This window comes from Bos indicus, chromosome 29, assembly GCF_029378745.1.
Source record: "Bos indicus isolate NIAB-ARS_2022 breed Sahiwal x Tharparkar chromosome 29, NIAB-ARS_B.indTharparkar_mat_pri_1.0, whole genome shotgun sequence".
NCBI lineage: Eukaryota > Metazoa > Chordata > Mammalia > Artiodactyla > Bovidae > Bos > Bos indicus.
The window spans coordinates 37,834,832-37,852,776 of NC_091788.1; the positions used below are offsets into that span (position 1 = coordinate 37,834,832).

Sequence of the window (17,945 nt, forward strand, 5' to 3'; positions counted from 1 at the left end):
GCCAGGGCTTCTCGAGCCCGAGAATGGAGAGGGAGGAGCAATCTTGTCCAAGGTACATTCTGCGTCAGTAGATCTGAGGCAGGGCTTGAGAGTCTGCATTTCTAACAGGGTCCCAGGTAATGCCGAAGCTGCCAGTCCTTGAACCACGCTTTGAGCAGCAGAGATGTAGACAGCACAGGGTCAGCCAGAGCAGACGGGGTGGACGAGAGGGGCGTGCAGAGGCAGAAGGGAGAGCATCTGGAGACCCCTTGGCTCTGGGGAGTCTGCATCCGTAGGTCAGGGCTGGTGGGGGTTTCCACTCAAAGGATCCTGACCTGACTCTGACCCCCCGCACCCCCTGCAGAGCACCAGTCCTGGCGCCTGACCGGGGGCACTGACCCCTGTGAGGGGCAGGTGGAGGTGTACTTCCGAGGGGTCTGGAACACAGTGTGTGACAGTGAGTGGTACGACTCAGAGGCCAACGTGCTCTGCCAGGACTTGGGCTGTGGGACCGTGGCCCGGGTGCCCAAGGGGCTGCCCCACTCCTTGTCGGGCAAGATGTTCTACTCATGCAAGGGAAAGGAGTCCACCCTCTCCAAATGCTTCTGGCGGTTCAACAACTCCAACCTCTGCAGACAGTCCCAGGCAGCCAGGGTCCTCTGCTCAGGTACCCCTCCTCCTCCTCCCCACTCCACTGTCCCATCCCCAGGAATTCCATCTGAATCCACAACCTAAGAACTTGTAGCCCAAGGACCAGAGGTTGGGCTAGATTAGGAATGACAAATACTGGCATAAGAGGGACCATGGCCCTTACCGTGCCCAGGGTACACGGTATTGATCAGGTATTCTTTTCCCCAGATCCTTGTCACAGCCCCAGAATCATGAATCCAATCTTTATTAAGGCATTATTATATATGAAGCAGTGTTCCCTAGTGACTGGAGTTGGCTCAGGAAACAAAATCAATTTGCTATCCTTGGGCTGGTGATCACTGTAAAAAGAAAAATTAGAAGACACTAATAATAGGGCTACAGTGTCTGGAGCCCTAATCAGGTGCCAGGCATTCCTTGGGACTTGGTATGATTTCAGCAAAGCCTCCTACCTGCTCTATGAATTGGGTTTCACCGAGTCTAAGATGGCATTGATCATAAGTCACACTGTTATTGGGCTTCCCTGGTAGCTCAGCTGGTAAAGAATCCTGCAATGCAGGAGACCCCGGTTCAATTCCTGAGTCAGGAAGATCCACTGGATAAGGGATAGGCTACCCATCCAGTATTCTTGGGCTTCCCTGGTGGCTCAGCTGATAAAGAATCTGCCTGCAATGCGGGAGACCTAGGTTTGATTCCTGGGTTGGGAAGCCATCCCCTGGAGAAGGGAATGGCTACCCACTCCAGTATTCTGGCCTGGAAAATTCCATGGACTAGTCCATGGGGTCCCAAAGAGTTGGATGTGACTGAAAAACTTTCACTTTCACAGTTATTCCTTTATGCACCATCGGGGACAAAAACGCTGCCAAAATAAACTCTTGATATGCCATCAATTGAATTGATTGATATTACCACCCCTAATTTCCGAGGTGTTAAAATGTGAAGAAGTAAAAGCATTAGACTTGAACAAACACAGTGTCAGCATCTCTGTGGAGTTCAGACACCAGGCTATGAATTCCGGCTCTGCTGATTACCAGCTGGGAGGCTTCATTCATGAATATGCAGATGTTGATACCAGGCATTTCACAGAGTAGCTAGGAAATCAGGCAGTATCCACTATGGAATGTGGTAAGCCCCCTCCCTTACCAGTCAAATGATTATGATAATGATGAGACTGTCAGCTTCCCACTTCTTGAGGCAGGTGTGAAGAACAAACTCAATACAAGATGGAAAGGGGAAATATTTGGGTTCTCTAGCAGATTGTACAGAAGGAAGGGCTAATTCTTTCATTAGCTCTTTATTTTAACCAAAGAATCCTCCTTGCATTTAATCCATCAGATCCTCTTTATTGTGGGGTGTGGGACTCAGCATGTGCCCCGGTGGGAACACGCCCCCAGTTTCAGGCCACTTGTCTGTCCTGTCCACTTTCTAGCACAAAGCCCAGCCACCCAGGTGTTTGGGTGCATGTGCTGAGTGAATGAGCGGTGCTTTCTAACAGGTGCCCGGAGTCTGCTCAATCTGTCCATTACTGAAGTCCCTGCAAGTGGTCAGCCGGTCACTGTGGGTGAGTATCCCTGGGGGTAGTTTTTCAGAAGCTTGTTTGCATGCATGCATGGTGTGTGTATGTGTGTGTGTGTCTGAGAGAGGGGTCTGATGGTCTGTCCCCCAACCCCCCACTTCCAGACAATGAACTTGACTCCCCAACTGTCCCTGGGCTCTCTGGGTGTTCTGTGCTCTGCTCATTTCATCTGCCTCTGCATGTCAGCTCCACAGTTCCGTGAATCCTGACATTCCATGGGCAGGAGTCCTCTTCCCACTCTCCATGAGCGCGAGTAGGGCAGGAGGACAGAGCTAGAGAGAGTCAGAGCTGATCTGACACCAGCCAGAGAGTGGGGACGCCGAGGGTAGCAGCCAGTGTGTTTATAATGTGCTGGGCACTGGCCAGGGCTTTACCATCATTATTTCCCAACCCTTTAATCCTCCCAGCAGCCCCCTGGGGAGGTCTTCCCGCAACCCTTACACAGAAGTAGCAGCTCAGGCTCAGAGGGTGGGTTGCCAGCCTGCCACCATTGCCTGGAACCTGCATCTGAGGCTCTTAACTCCGAATCCACACTTGGTCTGTCCTCCAGCTGTGTGTAGCTTAGCCATCACGGGAGTCGACTTCTGGGGCCCAACCCTCAGCTGTACCTCTTGCTAGCTGTGTGATGCTGGGCAATTCTTAACCTCTCTGAGCCTCAGATCCTAGACTACAAAATGAAGATGAGAATCACAGTACTTCTCACCTAGTATTGTTGCTGTGAGTTTCTGGTGAAGAGCACACTTCACAACAGGGCTCAGTACACAGTAAGCACTACCTGGACATCAGTTATTCTTGTTTATTGATTTAGTCCAGGTGTGGAGCCCCTTGGCAGCTCCAGGATAAGCACAGGGGTCAGCCCTCATTCATAGGCTTACTCCTCACTCTGCTCCTGGCTCCCTCTTTCAGATCCTCTCCAGAGGCAATGGGTAGCTTGGGGAGGGGACAGAAGGCCATCAAGTCCTGCCAGAGAACCTGGCTATGGATAAGGCATAGAGAGGGAATGAAAAGCTTTAGGGTGAGCTCCTATCAGGACCCCTACACGTACCCTCTCACACTTTTAATTACTGAGGTTGGGGTAGGGGACCACGCTACCCTCAGAGGAGCAAAGCACTTATGGAGACCTATTCTCCAAGGACCACACTCCAGCCCATGATCCAGCAGCCCCTCCTTCAGCCCCTGACCCTCTTGGCTCATGTTCACAGGTCTCCCCCAGACCCCTAGCCCAGTCTTTGCCTTGTACCTTCTTCCTGCTGCTACATCCAGTTCCCACCCTGGCCCAAACTGCTCCATTTTCAAGAGGAGGGGAGAAAGTGAGGACGGGGAGAGGGGTGATCCTCCTAGTGGGAGCAGACACTGCTGCCAGTCAGGGGGCCTGGGTGAGCTCATCCCCCCAGCCTCCCATGTTACTGTCACTCCCCTTCCTCCAGCCCTGCAGTCTGCACACCCCAGGCCTTCTGCACTGAGCAGGAGATGCTTCATGTCTCTGGGGTGATGAGGGTTAGGGTTTCATTGTGGCCTCCATCCATTCTCTGCTCTGAGTTATTTTCAGCAGGGGTGGGGCCAGGAGGGAGGGGAAGGCAAACAGTCACACCAGGGCTTCAGGGCCGGAAGTTCTGGAGTTCTGGCCCTCACTCCTGCCCTCAGGGAATGCACCTCCAGTAGGGGGGATGCATCTGGGCCAAGGGAAGGAGATCTCTCTCTCCTGATGATCTGTTCCCTGCCTGCAGAGGCTCAGAGCCACCTTCTCTGGGAATCCAGCCATGGTCTAACCCACAGAGAATCAGTGTCGCTTGGAGGGATGCACACCTGTCCATACTTTCATCACACCAGGCATCTCACTGAATTGGACTGAGTCAGCTTGTCCATCCATCTTCCCATTAGACAGAGACAGAGACCCTCAAGGCCTGTGACACTACTGTCCTATTTGTCTCCTCAGGTCTAGTGCCTGGCACATTGTAGGTGCTCAGTGATTATTGAGCAGAGACAGATCCATGTGGGCTGGTGGCCAGGAGAAAGTTTCATTCAATGACTCATTCAGTATGCATTTCTCAGGCACCTACTATATACCAGATGGGCTTCCCAGGTGGTACAGTGATAAAGAATCTGCCTGCCAGTGTTAGAGACGCAGGAGATGTGGGTTTGATCCCTGGGTTGGGAAGATCCCCTGGAGAAGGAAATGGTAACCCACTCCAGGATTCTTGCCTGGAGAAACCCATGGACGGAGGAGTCTGTCGGGCTACAGTCCATGGGGTCACAATGAATCAGACACAACTGAGCGACTTCACTTGGGAAGATCCCCTGGAGGAGGAGATAGCAACCCACTCCAGTATTCTTACCTGAAAAATCCCATGGACAGAGGAGCCTGGTGGGCTATAGTCCAGGGGGTCACAAAGAGTCAGACATGACTGAACACACACTATATACAGGGCACCTAAAAGCAGATCGGAAAATTGGGAAAAAAGAAGGGAGGAAGAGGAGAGGTCCAAAAGGGAAGTGGGTCAGGTGCGGAGAGGAAGGAGAGGTAAAACAGACAAGGAAAAGTCCATGTCCATTCCTCTTTCTCCCTGATTTGGGGTTCTTTCTTCCAGACTCTTCTGTGATTGTGAAAACGAAGGACTGGGAATCTCGAGAGCTAATGCTCCTCATCCCCTGCATCGTTCTGGGAATTCTCCTTCTCATCTCACTTGTTTTCATAGCCATCATCCTCTTGAGAATGAAAGGAAAATACGGTAGGTGCAGAGTCCTGGGAGCCACAGGAAATGCCCAGGGATGAAAACAAGCAGACCTGAGGTGCAGTCTTCCCAGGGGGACGTGAGCCATGGGGGTCACCAGCAGGAGTGAAGGTGATCCAGCAATGGCCATCCAGCCCTGGTCCCAAGAAGCACCTCCTGATGGGAAGGATTTTCCCAGCATGCCCTTCAGAAGTGGTCCACGGGAGGACCACATTGTGTGTGTGTTTAGGGGCATATGGGGGCGGGGAAGGTGGGAGGGAAGCGTCTCTATCAGAAAAGAACCAGGAAGACTGGAAAGGCACACAAAGTGACTTGTAGAATCTCTGCCTCCCCTCCCTCAGCCCTCCCCGCTGTGGTAAACCACCAGCACTCACCCACCACCACCCCGGCAGGGATGGAAAACTATCAAGAGGTCCCCATCACCATTGCCAAAGAAGGTAGGATGTCGCCTGTCCTGGGGTTGGGGAGGGCAGGGGAGGTCAAAAAGGGAATACTTTTTGGAGGGTCAGTACTGCTTAGGTCAAAGCAGTGCCCCAGCTGGAGAAGAGACCTGGGCCAGCCCACGCATGCTCACGGGACCTTGAACAAGTCTAGCCTCAGTCTGGGCCTCAGTGGGCAGATGACTTTCCAGTGCACTCATTCTAGAGCTCTAGGCTTTTGAATTCTGGACCAAAACAGGCCCAAGGCATTTTGGACCTTAGTTCTCAAGGAGAGCTCTGTTCTGCTAATTGGCCAGTAGGTTTGTGACATCATCACCTCTTCTAACAGTCTGCCCAGAATCAGCCTGTCTGCAGAGCCCCATCAAAGTTTTCCTGGAACATAAATGTATTTCATATTTTCCAAATAAAAAAAGGAATCAGTCATCCATCTTTAATGATATACTGATGTATATCTCTTCAAAGTCTTGTGAAGGCGTTCGAGTTTAATCCCACGGTGTTATGAAAGTATTAAATCACCTTTATTTGAAAGAGTTCGATGACACAAAACCAATACAAAACTCAGAGAAATATTATAAAGATTCTTTGCACACAGGATCCATATATTTGAGAAGAGAATATGAACACAGAAACTAGCACAAGGGTAAGCTCAGAGCAGCCACTCACTGAATATCATGGTGTAGAGATTAAGAGCCCACACTGCCTCTTCTCTGGGCTATGTGAGACTCTCTCTGTGCCTCAGTTTCCCCAGCTGTAAAATGGGGACCCTAACGTAGCTGCCTCACAGAGTTATTATGAGCACTAAATGAGATAATATTGGGTTGACCAAAAAGTTCATTAGGGTTTTTTCCCATAAGATCTCCTGCATTGGCAGGCAAATTCTTTACCACTGAGCCACCTGGGAAGCCTTCTGTAAGATCTTATGGAAGAACCTGGATGAACTTTTTGGACATCCCAATATTTGTAAATGTTGGAATAGTGCCTGGCCTGTAGTGACTACTATGTGTTTGTTAAATTAAAAAAAAATTGTTATTTAGTTTCCTGTGTTTGAAATGGATGGGGGGAGCTTAGACAACCCAGGCCTGACAGTCTTGCACAAGGTGGGCTGCCTGGCATGCTCCCCGCCCCTCCGTCTCTGGTCCTCACCATCCATGCTGCCTGCCGCCTCTCTCTGCTCCTTTCTGTGCTCTGCCTTGCTATGCCTCAACTCTGTTCTCTCCCCAGTTCCCAAGCTGCCCATCCAGGTCCAGGCCCCGCCCCCCGAAGACTCGAATTCCAGCTCGGACTCAGACTATGAGCACTATGACTTCAGAACCCAGCCTCCTGTGGCCCTGACCACCTTCTACAGTGAGTGCCTGGGCCCGACTTCCGAGGGCCCACCTTCCGGCTCCAGGGAGAGGGCCCAGCTGGCTGGGGAACTGCAGTAGGTTTCCCCTCAGTGACTCCTGCTTGTCGAGGGTGGCACCTCCATTGTTGTGACCACTGGACTGACTCTCAGTGGTCCTGCACTGATGTTTTCCAAGTGTGTTGTGACCCTGGAGACATCTCAAGGCATTTCCCCTTGGATTACCTTTTCTCTGGTGTTTGTGACCATGCAGGGTCTCAAAATCAGTCCGTCGACATTCACCTAAATGTGGCTGCATCTCTGTACAAGATGAGGGACTCCGGTTCAGATGGCTTCTCGCACGCTCACACCCCTTCTGTGTCCCATTCTGCTCCTTCAGTCTCACCTCCTCTCCCACCTCCACCATGAGCCCAGCTCGCACCCCTTAGCTGGCTTCTCCAGCTCTGCTCTCTGCCTGCTGGGGATGTAGGAGGAGGAAAAACAGTGCTCAGGCAGAGCCCACGTGATGCAAGGAGGTCGGAGGAAAGCAGAGACTCTCACAGCTATTGTGAATCCCTTGGGAGCTCATCAAAATTTCCTGAGCCCCACCTGCGACCTACTTTATAAGCTAGGATGAGAGTTTGTTTGTGTGGGACACAGCCTCCAAATGACATCATCCGGATAAGCTGGAGGGGCCCAGGCTCCTTTCTTGCTGCTCTGCAGTCCCTAAGACGTTGCCCTGTCCTCATGGTCCAGAATGGCTCACTGCCATGTCTGCATTCTAGACCGAGGCAATGGGGAGGCAAGGCATGCCCCACCTGTAAAGCAGCATGCCAGGGACACCCACACGGCTCCCACTCACTTTCTACCTGCCAGAACTTAAACCCAGCAGCTACAAGAGAGGCAGGGAGACAAAGCTCTTGCCCTGGGCAGCTGAGTGTCCAGATGAAGGCCAGAGATCTCTTACTGCGTGGTGGGCAGGATGGACACCGGGGACAGCAGCCATCTTTGCCTCCCCCCGGACTCCCAGCTGAACCAGGGCCTCTGGAGGGGCAATGTGGATGATTCCAGTCTGAGGGGCCATGGACCAACCTTGGGGAGCCACAGAGGAGTGTCCTTAGAATCTGAGATTCTGAGCCCAGTCGTGTAAGATCAAAGATTGCAAGTCCAAAATGCTATTAATATGACACCGAGACTAAAAGTCAGTAGTAACACGTTTGAAAGAGCTGACTCCCAGATTCATGACACTGAAGTCCTTAAGATGCTGTGAATCTGCATCTCTCTGATTCTGAAATGGAGGTACCATAGCCCAGGATGCAGATTCCAGACCCTCGGCTTCCGCTCTGGGAAAGCTCCACTTTCTGGCCAGAAGCAGCCTGTCCCCGGGCTGGTTTAAGATTGAGGTTCAAGGTCTGCCTGGATTAGGATGTGAGCCTGGGATCAGATGAAAGAGACTAAGCCCCTCCATACGTCAGGGTGGTCCTCCTGCCCTGTTCAGCCTCCCGAATCCCACAGAACACTAGCCTCTGCTCTGGGCTCCTCTGGTCAAGGAGGTGGAGGCTTCCCCACCTCCTTCCTCACCGCCACCTCTGCTTGTAGATTCCCAGCGGCACCGCTTCACAGAGGAGGAGGCCCAGCAGAACAGGTTCCAGATGCCCCCACTGGAGGAAGGTGAGTCAGCCTGGGGAGGCATGTGGAGGGAGGGAGGTGACTAGGATTCCAGCACTGCCTCCAGACCTAGCAGCTCACTCACTTCGAGAAGCATCGGTGCAATCTCCCTCAACAGGTCCTTCCTGACTTTAACCAATTCCCATTGGCAGTAAGTTCTTTCTCAGGTCTAACTTAAAGCCCTCTTACTGCACTGCATCTTCTTGATCACCATTCTCTTTTTCAGGCCCAGGACTGGAAGAGGTGCATGCCTCCGAGGTCCCACCTGCCAACCTTGAACACTGCATTGCAAACCCTCCCTCCCTGGACCCTCCTCCTCCACATCCTCCAAGGAGCAAAAGCAGCTCCAGCACATCTTCGGGGGAGATGTACTGTAATAGCCCCAGCAGCAAGCGACCTCTGTGGAGCTCTCAAGTGTTTTCATCAGAGAGGAACCCCCTCCTGGAGCAGCCCCCCAACTTGGAGCTGGCTGGCTCCCAGGCAACTATTCCAGGTAAGGTAGGCCCAGGACTGTGTACCTCCTCCAGCCTCCTATTCTGTGTGCGACCCGACTGGAGGACGTGTAAAGCTGGAAGCCCCGAGCCAGGCTGAGTTCAGGATTCTAGTCCCTGCTCAGCAGCCACTTGCTTTGTGACCGTGGACAAGTTTCTCGCCCTCTCTGGGCCTTTGTTTCCTCAGTTGTCAAGCTGAGGACTTGACCGAGTCTTGAGGGCCTTCTAGCTCTGGCACTTTGTGAACTAGCCTGGCAGAGGGTGACTGGCTCTGGGGTTTTCCAGCAGGGCCCTCAGCTGATGACAGCTCCAGCACCTCCTCTGGCGAGTGGTACCAGAACTACCAGCGGCCGCCCCAGCCCCTTTCTGCTGAGCAGTTTGGATGTCCAGGTGCCAGTGGTGGGGGTGAGGAAGGATCCTGGGAGGGGACACGGAGAGGGACTGGAGGGTGGATTAATGCAGGAGCTCTGGATACATCAGCTCAAGGGGAAAAGAAGAAAAGTAGTGAGGTTTTTTTTTTTGTTTATTTTTTTTTTTTTTAACAAAAAAGAATTTGAGGAGGTAGAGAAAATGAATGAAGGTGGGATGGAGAGAGATTCAAAGACACTACCTTAATAGGAAGTGAGCTCCCCATTAGTGGAAGCATTCAAGCAGAAGCAGCCAGATGGCCCCATGGGGGAGATGGTGGTCACAGAGCAGCTCCCAGAGCTTAGGGACCACAACCCTGCTCTACAAGACTCTGCTTTCAGGACTGACATTCTGTCGAGGGCAGTAATCATGAACAAGATGATAAGATGGTCTCATATAGCATCATGGGGGAGAACGAGGTGGGTCCAGATCCGCTCAGCTCTGTCCCTGCTCAGCAGGGGCAATGACTGGGCCTCTCGCTGACCTGAGCCTCCCTTTCACACAGGGTCCCATGCTCCCCAGCCTGACTCCTCCTCTGATGAAGAATATGATGATATCGGAGCAGCCTAGCCCGGGTTCAGCTCTGTGTGTTCCCTCTCTCCAGACTCCTGCTCTGCATACTCCCTCTGCTCCATGCCCCACCCCCCATCCTCCCCGATCATCCCCAAGGGGCTGATAGTCCTCCCCTGGAGACAGGAAAGGAAAGTCCACACCTCTTACAGCTTAGCCTCCATCCATCAACAGAACCTACTAGCACAGCCCTCCTCCAGCCCAAACAGCAGCCCCAGGGCACCACAGGCACTACCCCTGAGAGGTAGTGAGCTCTCTGCCTTGGGGGTGAGCAACAGCAGAGTCTGGGCCAGTTCTTGGCAGAGCATGTGGAGGGGCTAGGCTGGATGATTCCTGGGGCCCCTTCCAGTTCTCGTGTGTCTGGGGCTTTGGTTGCCTGAGTGTCTGACAACTCAGGGTTCAAAGGTACTGCTGGAGGCAGGGGAGCCTCACATGCAGGAGCTGTTGGGCTGGTGTTGCTCTGACAGGTGGGTGCTGGGGCTTGGGGAGGGGGGCATCAGCTGACCCAGGCTAAGCTCAGGTTGGTGCCTGCATCTAGCAAGGAGTCCAGCCGTCCTGGGCACAGCCAACTGACAGCAATCAGGACGACTGCCCCTCCCCAACCATCAGGGCTGGGGCTAGAGGCCAGCCCTGCCTCTAGAGATGCTTGGAGCCCACCAGGGACACAGCTCTGTTCTGCAGTGACCATCCCTGGACAGCAGATTCTTATTCTGAGCCTCCTACAGTTTACAAAGATGGTCCTGTCCAGGCCTCACCTCTATCCCCAGAGGCCCAGAGTGGGGCCCAGCCCCCGTGGGGGCAGAAGCATAGAGACGTCTTCCAGGAGGGGCCCGGAGGCTGCACTAGGCCCTGGGTCCCCACCTGTCTGCTTGGATTGATGGGAGCGTCCCCGATGAACGTTGTCATCAATGTCACTCCTGGAGCTGTAAATGCATCCAGGCAGCCTCCAGGGAGAGGCTTGAGGGCTCAGAGCCAGCTTCTGGTGTCCTGTTCTGAGTATCCCAAGATTAAACTCATTGCTGAATGAGACTGGGGTGTGCAGTGACAAGTCCTTGAACTCACAGAACTCAGGCTGTGTGTGTATGTGTGTACGTGTGTGTGTGTGTGTGTGTGTGTGTGTGTTGGGTGGGGACAGCTCTGTCCATTGAGGTGGAAATGTCAGGGCAAATTGGAAATGTACTGTGGCCCGGCACCGTGAAAAGTGCTAGGGGTACAGCAGACACAGGGCCTGCTCTCCTGGAGGAGATGGACAGACGCCTGCGAGTTCATATCACCTGCCTCCCTGATCTGCCAACCAGCCCTGGATCAGTGGGGCCAGGGGGACACTGTTCCCCAGTGGGACAAATTTTGATCTGGCTTCCAAAAGCTTCTGAGGCAGGGGAGGACGAGTAGATTTTACCTCAGACCTGCCTGGAAAAGGCATGGATCCCAGGCTGCTCAGAGGCTGAGGTGTTAGCCCAGCTGCACCAGTGAATGCCCAGCTCTGCCTTCGGGGAGATGGCTGGGGTCAGATTTTCTCTGAGTGCTCCCAGAGCCGGGGGACGGAGCAGAAGGCCACTCAGTGGCTCCTGCACTGAGGGGCTGGGCAGGCCTGTTTTCTGTTCACCTGTCCCAGAGGTGCAGAGAAAGCTGGCACTCTCCAGGGCAACCGTCACAGGATGTGGTTGCTGCTGTGAAGGGGCCCCCTCTTCAGGCCCTCTGAACCCTTCTGGGGCGGTGGGGGATTCCTAGGGGAGGAGCCAGTGCTGGGGTGGGCAGGGTCAGACTCCCAGGTCGGTTTGTAGAAAGTTTTTTTTGGCAGACAGCTAAGGTTCAAATCCTAGCTCCACACTGCCCTGGCTGTGTGGCCTCTGGCAAGTCACTCAACATCTCTGAGCCTTTGCTATAAAGTTCGTCCGCATCCACGGCAGCAGAAGGCACCACATAGGTGGTGGCAAGGTTAGAAGCTTGGCAATAGATGTTCCCTATTGACAATAGATGAATCGAATGGGTAGATTCGCCAGTAGAGGCAAGAGATCTCTGTGAAAGAAGGAGGAGGGGATGAGAAGACCCCTCTCGTGGTCTTCATGGGGTCTTAGTGCATTGGTGCTGGAGGAGACTTGTCTCACTCTCATTTCACAGGTGGGGATGTTGAGCCCTCCCAGGGGAAGGGACTTGTCCAGGGTCACTCAGAGAGTTAGTGGCCGACTCACACTTTGGCCCTGACTCCTCCCAGGCATTGTCCCTTGGGGCTCAGACAGGGAGAGGGTGCTACCTCTGAGTTCTCCCTCTTTTCTCACCAGGGCCACCTCCCTATCCTCGGGCCCCTCCTTTCTACACACACACACACACCAGTCTCAGAGAAATTGGGAAACTGTGAGACATGTCTCCCTTGCTCTCTCCCAGCCTTCAGGCAGCCTGGGACCACCAGGGTCACACGTGACAGGGACTTTTTGAGGGCTGGTGTCATGACCCACAAACCCTCCTGCTCCTGGGCTGGGTGAGGGGAGCTCCTCCCAGGGAAGACCCTTCCCCCATCTCTATGCCTCCAGGGCACTCAGACCATTCCTTACAGAGTCAGACCTTGAGCTGGAACTGAAGAGGCTGGGATGAATGACATCCCGCACTGACCAGAAGGAGTGGAAGCCTGGCAGGGGAGTCACCATCATAATCAAGTGTGCTACCCTCTATTCCATGGAATTCTCCAGGCAAGGATACTGGAGTGGGTTGCCATTCTCTTCTCCAGTGGATCTTCTTGACCCAGGGATCAAAGTCATGTCTTCTGCATTGGCAGACAGGTTCTTTACCACTGAGCCACCAGGGAAGCCCTACACACTCGTTAGAGACCAGGCTTCCCTGGTAGCTCAGATCATAAAGAATCCATCTGCAATGCAGAAGACTTAGGTTTGATGCCTGGGATGGGAAGATCCCCTGGAGAAGGGAATGGCAACCCACTCCAATATTCTTGCCTGGGAAATCCCATGGACAGAGGAGCCTGGAGGGTTACAGTCCATGGGGTGGCAAGAAGTCGGACACAACGAAGTGACTAACACACTCACACACTTTAGAGACCTTACCCTGTATATACCTCAAGGATCTGGGAGAAGAAATACAAAGATGTTAAGTGGATGGGGATCTGAATCCCAATTTCAGAAACACTGATTTGGAGGAGGGGCTATATCTGAAATGGAGGCGTTCCAGCAATTTTCCAGCTCTGCGAGCACAGGGAAAGAATGAGGCACAGGGAACGCATGGGGCCCAGGAGAGCCCCTGTCCCTGCTGGAGGGTGGCCATCCTGGAAGGCTTTCTGGGGAAGTGATGCTGAGCTGGGTCATAAAAGATGGGTAGGAGTTAGCCATGGGAGTGGAGACGGATGAGCATTCCAAGTTGAAGGCATCGCATAAGCAAAGACAGAGCAAGAAACTGGGTGTCTTTCAAGGTAGAGGCTGGCCCAGCCTGTGAAGAGAAGAGGCTGAAGACCATCAGTTTTCACATCAACTCTCTTTCATAGATGAGAAAACTGAGGCCCAGAGAGGTTAAGTAAAATGTCCAAGTCATACAGCCAAAAAGTGGCAGAGCTAGGATTTCAGTACATGCCATCTGACTTCAGAGTCTGAGCATTAACCATGGCACTTCCGACAGAAACCTGTCCCTGTACCCGCCTGGAGCCACACTGCTGGTTACAGAGCACCAGCTGAGCTCTGAGATCTGGAGACACCAGCCCGTCTGTCCACCAGCAGCAGAGGCACCTGCTGGGTGCTTGGATGCTAAACTCAGGGATGGGATAACTCACAGTCTGGGCACCATAGGCAACAGACTCTATGCTGGCCTTGGGGCACAGAGAGGAATGAAACCTAGGCCTTCCCTGAGGGAGACAGACAAAGGGATCATTAACTGCAGTATATCCCATGGGTGTGGTGGCGGTGACGATGATGGTGATAAAGATGACAGTGAGTGGCACTTACTATGTGCCAAGCATGTATTATTTCTTATAATCCTCATAAGAGTTCTCTGAGAAGTTAGTATCCTTTCTAATTTATAAATAAAGAAACTGGGGCCCAGACCAGAGAGGTTAAGTGATTAGCCAGAGGTCACATAGCTTGGCAGGTAGTACAACTTTTCTACCTGACTCCAAAGCCCCGAGGTGAAACCACCACCCTGCACAGTGGGGGCGCATCATGGGCACACTTAAAACCACAGGAACTTAAATGTCCCTACTCAGCAGCAAAAGAGAAAGAAAAAGAATAAGGAACCCAGAACATCCCTCAGTGAACAAGCACCCAGGAGGCAGGAGAGATGTGGCAGCCAGGACTCTGTTCTCTCAGACCCTGAAATCATTCCCTGAGTGTGGCATCTTGCCACACTGGATGGGATCTCGGTTGCTAATGATTCACATTTTTCACACGTGATGGGCCTGAAATGAAAGCCCGAAGCTTCTCTGTAGATCCAACCTGCCTCCATCTAGGCTGGAGGCAGCAATGGAAGACTGAAATGCAGGAACCTTCCTGTGGGAGCTTGTATTTTCTTTCCCCTTGTTTCTTTCTTCCCTTCTTCCTTCCTTCCTTTCCCTTTTCCTTCCTTCTTTTAAATAGTAAATATATTCACATGGTTAAAAATTCCAAACAACATAAAAATGCATATCATTAAAATCTTGTTACCCACCTTCTACCCTCTCCCCGACCCAGGCCCCAAGTAAAGGCTATTATTTCTCTGGTTCAAACACCAGCAAATAGGAATACCTCTTCATTCCCCCACTGCCCCACAACCTTATAAAAAAAGGGCATTCTATACACACTTCTAAGCACTTTGCTTCTTTAACTTTTCAAGGGATTTTTCAAAAGTAACATTGACCATAATCAAGTTGTGACCCACGTGCTACCCAGGCATACAACCTCTGCCTCATTCAGGATTCCAGCACTTTGCTACCAAGGGCCATGTGAACAGAGGGAAAGAAGCCACCAGAACAACCAAAGTTTGTTGGGGATAGCATGACAAAAAGGGAACAAATGAATAGGCTATTACAGGATGTATAGGAGTTTGCTGGACAGAGAAGAGAATGACAATGTGTGGTGAATGCTGGCTGAAGCCCGGAGGGCAGGGAATGCGTAAGTGGGAAAGGCCACTGCAGAGCATCTCAGAGGGTCTGTGACACTTGCCCAGGATTTTGGTCATTGTTCTAGAGGCACTGGGGGATCCTGAGTAGTTTCTAAGGCAGGAAACTGATCTAATGAGATGGATGCTCTAGAAAGATGACTGCTGCAATGTGCAGGTGGGTTTGAGAGGTAGCCATGGAGCTCTGGTGTCTGGGACTCAGGGATGGGGAAGGATTCTATGATTTGGACAAGGATTCTACGATTTGGAGAGTGGTCATAAACACACGTGAGGTGATTTCTCAGCACAGCAGCCTCCAGCCATGATGGACTAGAACGGTGACATTAATAAGAGCTTCCATCCCTGAGTACTTACTCTGAGTCAGGCACCATTCAGAGTGTATTACAGGTACTGAGTCATTCGTGCTCACAGCAGCTCTGTGGGGTATTAGTGTCATCCCCATCTTAGGCTGAGAAAACTGAGGCTCGGGATGCTTCTGAGTTTTCCCCACAGCTGCCAGCTCATCATGGTGTGGCCAGGCTCCACGTGGCCTCCTGAAGTGGTCAGGTCCACACTTTTGTGGCTCATTTCTGTGCTTACATATCAGAATGCCTAGGTGAGCATCTTATCATTCTTCCCCAAGGTTCATTTATGTCCTCCTGATCTGGGTCAGCCCAGGGATGAAGCCAGAAGGGCCCTTGGGCTGGTTTATCCAACAGGCTCTGCAGCTTTTGCCTGCTCTCTGGGCCACATCAACGTGGTTTCAAGGCTCTGAGACCACTCTCAGGACCGCAAGCTCAGGCTTCCCAGCCCTGGCCAGGGCATTACCTGCTGGTTCCTAACCTTTTCCACTGCAAACCTCACCTTGGACGCACATCTGCCAAGCCACCACCCAGCTCCCCATCCCTCCCTATCGACCCATCTGTGGTTTCCACTTCCGCCCCTCTCTGAGACCCTCTCGGAGCTCCATTCGGCCAGTTGGCACGGACGACTCTTGGCTGTGGTCTCAAGCCCTTGTCTATCGCTTCATGAAGATGGGATGGAGTCTCCAAAGTGGGGAGGAGCCGGGGAGACCCATCAGGGAAGGGATGAGTTCAAAGCAGCCTCAGTGGAAAGTTCATCTCCCACCACATCCTTCAGCTGTTTACCAGTTTGGCGGGGTTCTGCATCCTGACATGAAAAGAGGCTCACCCCTCGCCGCCAGCATCATCGAGGAAGGACCGAAATAGCAACAGAGGAAGACAAAGAATAGAGAGAGACAAAGGCAGGAGAGAGAGAGAGAGAGTGCGTAATGAGACGGGCAGATAAGAGGATGCAGTGCCATCCAGAGCAGACAATGGAGCTGACTGCAAGGCCCCCCTAAAGCTGCTTTCATCCCCGATCTGTTTCCTCTGAGCCAGGTGCTGTCCTGAACCCCTCACACACATGGACCCACTTAATCCTCAGACCCTCCCAGGGTAGTGAGATATCCTAATTTTCATTATTTTTCCAGGTAAGAAAAATGAAGCCAGAGAAGTCACGGAACTAGTTCAAGGTCACCCAGTTGGGAGCTGGGAGCAGCCCCTCAGCAGAGCTCCACACAGCAACCAGGACAGGGAATAGGAAAGATAATGGGAAGGTCGAGGTTGGAGAGCCAGGAGGGTAGGGTAGAGGTTGAGGCAGGATGGTGAGGTACCCTTTCTTGGGGAAGGACTGCCCTCCTCCCGTGGTCCATCCTGGCTAGAGGCACATGCCCCTTCCTGGCTCTCGTTCCCTCGCCCACCGCACCCAGCCTGGCCATCCCCCAAGTGCAGAGGAAGAGGAGCCACCCTCCAGGGCTGTGGCTCTGCTGAGATGCAGTTTCCTTCTGGGCAACCGGTTCCCAAGCATCCTCTCTGCCTGGGGGTCTCCTGCCCTCCAGGCTGAGTGGAGCCAGGCCCACAGCCTTCCCTTAATCCTCACACGGTGGGGAGAGAAATGTGAGCCACGTCCCCACACTCATGGAGATGTTGTCCCCCAGGGCCCCTCAGGCCGAGCATCGCTCTCCCTCCAGAACACACGAGCGTTCAGCAAATCCCAGTCTCCCCTCTGGAATGTGGCCACCCCTCCCCTGGGCCTCTCTCAGACTCCCCAGACTGGCATCCTGGCAAGTGGAGGTGGCTCTGGTGAGGGTGAGATGCTAAAATACCCAAGCATCAGTAACCGCCCCCAACTCTTCTGCACGACCTCTACACGGTGACACCCTCTGTCACGTGACCACGATGGTCACCCTCTTCTCCCCCAGCCTGGTGGCCCCTTCTGCGGCACTGCCCTCACTTCCTGCAGGTTGCTGCATCCTGCTTTCACCCTCGTGCTTGAAAGGCACACAGTAGTCCCAAGTCTGGCCCCCACAAGACCACCACAAGCTCATGTTCACACTCATCCTCTTGCAAGAGCAACCCATCCCTAAAGAAGGCTCTGATGGCATCCAGGGTCACAAAAGGGTATCCAGGGTCACAAAAGACCATCCTGACCTTCTGTTGCCAGGCCACCTACCCTGGAGGTCAGGCCAGAGACAGCTGTGGGGAACCTCCTGGATGGTAGGACTGATGGCCACAGCATCGACACTGGAGGCCTGCCCTGATGCTGAGATCCCCACTTCTGGTTCCCGGAAGCTCACCTCCTCTCCTGTCCACACATGAGTCTTCCAGCTGCTTTGCCAGGCTTTCTTCTCCATTCCTAACCTTATGGACTGTTCTCTGGTGACCCACACAGCTGGGATTTGCAGGCATAATGGACCCACAGGACAGCACGCCTTCTTCCCAGTACCTGGGAGAAAGCCCAGCACCCTATCCCCCACCCCCTGCCCCGGTGAACTCTGGCCCAGAGTCTAAAACAGCCTTTGTCCCACATTTAATCTATCACCCTTTACCCAGCCAATCCTGACCACGCAAGTTGTAAGCACCCTGGGGCAGAGCGAAGTTGATTTAAACCAATAGTTCTTAAACTTCGGTTTTCTGTGTGTTTACATGTTTTTTTTTTTGCTTTACCTGTGAACAATTTGTTATCCTGCTTACTTAACAG

General features: G+C 52.9%; 1 protein-coding gene across 9 annotated transcripts in view; it reads left to right on the plus strand.

Annotated features, from left to right (window-relative positions):
* The window catches only part of CD6 (CD6 molecule), a 45,771-nt gene extending 34,909 nt beyond the window's left edge, over nucleotides 1-10,862 (plus strand). Inside the window, exons 5-13 of one of the 9 annotated variants that reach the window (XM_070783041.1) lie at nucleotides 344-646; nucleotides 2,123-2,188; nucleotides 4,792-4,932; nucleotides 5,277-5,372; nucleotides 6,597-6,719; nucleotides 8,296-8,367; nucleotides 8,591-8,857; nucleotides 9,141-9,260; nucleotides 9,769-10,862. In XM_070783041.1, the coding sequence (XP_070639142.1) occupies nucleotides 344-646; nucleotides 2,123-2,188; nucleotides 4,792-4,932; nucleotides 5,277-5,372; nucleotides 6,597-6,719; nucleotides 8,296-8,367; nucleotides 8,591-8,857; nucleotides 9,141-9,260; nucleotides 9,769-9,833 (1,253 nt within the window). In that variant the 3' untranslated portion in view covers nucleotides 9,834-10,862. The remainder of the gene's footprint in view (nucleotides 1-343; nucleotides 647-2,122; nucleotides 2,189-4,791; nucleotides 4,933-5,276; nucleotides 5,373-6,596; nucleotides 6,720-8,295; nucleotides 8,368-8,590; nucleotides 8,858-9,140; nucleotides 9,261-9,768) is intronic. The other 8 variants (XM_019955320.2, XM_070783042.1, XM_019955321.2 and 5 more) reach the window with 8 other exon arrangements.
* Nucleotides 10,863-17,945: the final 7,083 nt, after the last annotated feature.